The sequence below is a fragment of the Lepisma saccharinum genome, chromosome 10 (genome assembly GCF_977018435.1).
Source record: "Lepisma saccharinum chromosome 10, izLepSacc3.1, whole genome shotgun sequence".
Classification (NCBI taxonomy): Eukaryota; Metazoa; Arthropoda; class Insecta; order Zygentoma; family Lepismatidae; genus Lepisma; species Lepisma saccharinum.
In genome coordinates, this window is record NC_139238.1 from 59281249 (window position 1) to 59286494 (window position 5246).

The following is a 5246-nucleotide window of genomic DNA, read 5'->3' on the forward strand; positions in this document are numbered from 1 at the left end:
AAATACTCTGAAATCTTTACTTCTAGATATCTTCCTCCTATTGTGAACAGTAATTTGCTGGGTCTTGTGAAATACCATATTCTTCAGGGATGCTATATTTATTTTCTTCCTGTTTTCATAGTTAAGGGTGATACCTTTCACTTTGCAGACACTACTTAGAACTTGGGTGGTAGGGTTTTTCACAGTAAATGCATATGATTTCGGGCCTGTGGAGACAAACTCTGTAATGTAACTCCCTTCACCGTACACTTCCAATTCATCGGTCATGTCACCAAGACAGTTACCGGTCTCTGGTTCATATTCTCCATCCCTGGAAATGTATATAACACTGTCTGTGTCGTAGTATAACACACGTTTCTCCAAATTCTCCAGATACTGTTAAAGGTGAAGTCGTGCTCCCGCCGTGGTATATGCAGCAATAACTACATTCACAGTGGCTAGTTCGGCGACTGCCTCCTCTATCTGCTGCCAGTTTATAACCAAAGCATTTTCATCAATAGGTAAAAGTGCATTAACACTAATAGAGGGATTAGTAAGTGCTGTATACAGCTCAGATGGTTGTGATACAATAGATGTTTTGGGTAAATTACACCTCTGTCCAAATTTTCCCCAGAAACTGTTCAACATCAGCTTGGCAAGACAGCGTTTTCCAGGGTTCACCTCAATTTTATTGTAGTCTAGTAGAATTCCTTCCTTTTTCTGATATTCTGCGATGAAATCAGTCTTTTCTTGTTCGGTTATACAATTAGATGGCCACCCACTAGCTTCCTGTTTCATTTTTAGAAACTTATTTATGTAGTCCACAAACAAACCCCCTTGACCTGTTTCAGAATCGAAACTTGTTACTTTATATTGCCAGATCTCGTACATCTTTACAATTTGGTACCCTTTCTGCACTGCCTTTCTTACTTCGTCTGCAACCCATGTACCTGGGAAACACCTTTCTTCTAGGGTATGTGAGCAGTCCTCCTGGTTATCTTCTTCCACACAGGTTCTACATAACGCAAAAAATAATTTACCTTTCATTTTCATAGGTAGCACCGGGTGGTAGAGATCTTTTGGGGGTAAAACAGTACATAATACAAGCCCCTCGATTTGGTCAATATTGGGGCAGTTTTTGTCGAGAAATATTGTTGGATGGCCTACTGGGAACTTCCCATACTTGCAAATGTAAGGGTAGAGAGAGCAGATATCAATATATTTTATCTTTTCAGTGCCACCAGCTTTGTAGTATAATTTTGCAGCGTTAGTTCGACCGCCAGTAAGACTTGCTCTGGGGTCCAAAGGCTTCTGGATGGTCATCGGATGATGCTTCACAAAATCTTCAATTTCAGGGTGATCTTTTTCATTTTTTTCCACTCGCATTCCCACATCACTTCGACCTTGTAACCACTTTTCTCCAGACGACTGGTAACTCTCTGTGTCCTCTCTCTTCGGGCATTCATTGTGTCACCCCCACCTAACTGCTCTCCACCGTTTTTGTTACCGTAACATCTCTCACAATAATGGTAGTAACATCCGTGAAATTGTAACACATGACCTTTTCCTTCAGCATCTTCATAATATCCATCCACTTTAATTCCTAAGATTTTTCTTTCTCTTCCTTTCCCGGCATGTTCGATAAATACTTTTCTTTTTCTTTCCTCGTACACAAGCCACTCGATAGCTGCAATGGATTGCTTGTCACCCCACCGGTACCCTGTGGCCGGTATCACGCCAATTGTATTCTCATGTAGAAACTTTCTTCTGTACAAAAGGTTGCACGCACCAGAGATAGTCACACCTTCTCTCGAAACATCAATACCGTTTTCCCCTAGGAACGTCTCTCTAAACTTCATACAAGCCAATCGAAGAATCTCAACATCTTTGATGCAGTACTCCACAAGTTCAGTTTCAGCGTTAAAAATATAATTCTTCTCTTGTTGTTCGTGATACCATTTCTCAAATTTTTGCTTTTCTTCCAACTTCATTTGTTCCGGTGCGTAATATTCCATATTAGGTAGCTGTCCAATATAGAATCTATTTTGGGTTGTATTGAAAAGATGAGGATAGTACCCTTTTTTCATCCCTTCTGGTAAATCAAATGCCTTAGGTAGACTTGATAGAGGCATAGGTAGAAAATTGAATGAATCTAGAAACCGTATGTGACCCTTTTGCATCAGCAAAATTTTCGAACCATTCATGATAATTTCCGGGCAAACCTTGAATTTGGTGATCATAGCTCGCAGCATAAAATGTCCATCATACCCTTTCATGTTGTGGCATATACAGTATATGTCAAACTTGTGGGGTAGTCACTTAATGTAGGAAAGAAATTCATCTACTGGCGATTTTTTGAAGATATGTTCTCTGGGTCCACATGTGTTGCAGGGGATTGACACATCCGGAACATGTCTGCAGTCGTTGCATACTTGTTGCGCGACACACAGATTCGGTTTGTGTTCTGTTCTATCGATATAATCTGCATATTTCTCATCTTGCGTGCACTCGAGATCATAAAACACAAAGATGTATGGTTTTTTCATATCCGGTGGGGTGAATTTCTGAATATAACACAGATGACCATTCGGGTAGTGTTTGTTACATATTCTACAATAGACTTCACCACAAATATGCTTGGTTTTTCTCTGGTCCATTTTAATAACTGTTAGGCACTTGGGGCATTGGTGGAGTTTTTCACAAATATTTTTTCCATTCTGTGCTTTCTGTTTATGGTGATTGAAACATTCCTCACCGTGGAATTGTCTGTGGCAATCCAAACATTCCTTTAGGTTTAGTGACTCGGCGTGGGGCTGGAAACATTTCGTACATACGCGTGGACATTGTGTATGTTTTGTAATAGAAGCATATTTTTTCTTACAGTGTTCACAGTAATAAGTACATGCAAATGCAGATGTTAATGATGTAATAACACTGTAGTGATTTTCGTTGTGTAGAAGAAAAAGAGAAGTTCTTTTCATGTCAGTATTACCCTCAAACATGACATTCTCACCAGTAAGATCAGCAAAGACCACAATTCTATACTGTGGAAGAATATTTTGGAATTTCTCCAGCTCCGAAATACCACATCCATGTTCTGTAATAACTACACCTGCTTGCTCACATAGTTGTAAGGCTTCTGTTTTTACAATCGGACGCCTCATTCTGTATTTCTTCCTTTTATTATCATCCTTAGTTTCAGCATATGCTCGAGCAACAACAAGTGCACGTGGGAGACACATAGAATCCTTGTTTTTTATGCAAACAATCCCAGAACGTCTTCGGCAAAGTTCCTCCAAACTTTCCAATCCTTGCTTAATACGTCCAGTTCCTAAAGGTACTTTTACTCTGTGAAGATGGAAAACCAGTTGATCAGATATTAGGAAGGTGCTGTTACTCTGGAGTAGTTTCTCGAAGCTTTCCCAAACAACATCTGCATTCAGTTCACTTCCTAGTCGGAAACTGACCCAGAAGGGGTCTCTGGGGGAATTAACATTCCTAATCGTTAACCCCACATGGTCTCGGTCATCAACATCCTTCGTTAGTAACTCCACTACCTCGTTTACACCCTCATGGATCCACTGTACAGGGTTTTCGTTATCCGGAACAGGGCGAAGACGTACATTCATCTGCCTACCTTGTAGATTAAACCTTCTATATTGACGATCAAATTCTTGAATTACCACAAAATGTTTATTTTCACTTCTACTTTCATCATTCTGCTCCTGCGTTTTCCGTGTGCCCCCACCGCCTGTTTGAATAACTTGGAAAAATTGGGTTGTATCTACTTCCGTCGGCTGATTCTGCGTTGGAGGTCCAAGAAAAGCATCTATATCACCTATTATTTTCTGGGTACAAACGTTATTATTCTGAGACATCTGAGTCACTGTCGAGGTCAGTTGAGAGGTGCAAATTTCTAACCGGGGAACATCCCCTGTTGTGTCTGTGGAAAGTTCTACATGTTTGTTAATGTCCATCAGTATCTCCTGGGTAGTTATATTTCTGTCCCAATTGTCTTCTTGATTGTTTCGGGTTTTCCCTACTGGTCTGTCCGCCGTCGGGGGCACTCGGGTAGATTCGGATTTAATCTGGTGCAAACCTGAATTCTGAATTCATCGAACCCTCCCCGGTTGAATACCCAGCAAAGTTGTTAATATCGTTTAATATTTGCTGGGTAGACAAAATATATTCTCCTTCTTGACTTTCGAATACATCACATAAATCTTGTGGGGAATGGATTTGACACTCTATTTTATGCAAAATTTCCTGTGTAGATATATTAATCAACTCAGTATCACTGTTCATATTACCAACGGTATTACTAGAAACACCTCGCATAGATGTGGCCGCGGTGGCTCAGTCGGTAACGCGTCTGACTACCATGCTAAAGGTCCCGGGTTCGATCCCCGGCCGGTTCAAATCCGGGAACTTTTCTAACGGTGAAAGCGGCCCCGGCGCCCACCCAGCGTCGAATAACATGGGTACCTGGGGGAAACCCTGGGGGGTAAAGGCGGTCAGGGGCGTGATGCTGATCACATCACCCCCACTCACGACCGGATCAAGAAAGTGTGGGGCGTTACCCCCACACCCCCTATACGCCTTCATGGCGTGGTGCTAAGCACAGGGGAACACTTTACCTTTTTTTTTTTTTTACCTCGCATAGATGATGATGAGGGAGACGATTGATCTGGAATACAAAAAAAAATATCCTTTCTGAGTTTCCACCCTTGAAAAATTATTCACATAAAACAAAATCAATTAATGCCACCACACCTTCGAACTTCTGAACCTGTACTTTAAAGTGTAATCTGAACCACTATACCGCGTACATCCACCGGGGTATAAAACCATGGGCCACCGGTGTATAAAACCCTGGGACCCTTGATTACAAAATCATGACGTAACAAATACATCATCTACATAAAAACAGTTAAAAATATTAGTTACTTACCCATCCTTATTCTTCACTTCCACAGCCAGAATATAAAATGTATCTCGTTAGTATGCACTAGATGCTGTAAACTTCTTCTTCTTCGTCTTCACCTCGCACAAATACAGAATAAATTCATGCTTAACACGATGAACTATCGATCAAGAGTCAAACTTTTAACCACCCGCAAACAGACGCATACGTAAACTCGAAACTAGACTCGACACTGTAAATTTCTTGCTCTTTTCACGTTGACTACAGATACTTTATAACGGTTGAAAACCACAACCACGAATCATACCAAACAGTTTCTACTCGGAACTATATATACTACAAA

At 40.9% G+C, this 5246-nt stretch overlaps 1 protein-coding gene across 1 annotated transcript; it reads right to left on the minus strand.

Moving 5' to 3' along the window:
* Positions 1-378: 378 nt before the first annotated feature.
* On the minus strand, positions 379-1365 carry LOC145994115 (uncharacterized). Its single transcript, XM_083130204.1, has one exon. It carries the CDS (start codon positions 1363-1365, stop codon positions 379-381), a length of 987 nt encoding a protein of 328 aa, XP_082986330.1.
* Between the last annotated feature and the right edge of the window lie 3881 nt (positions 1366-5246).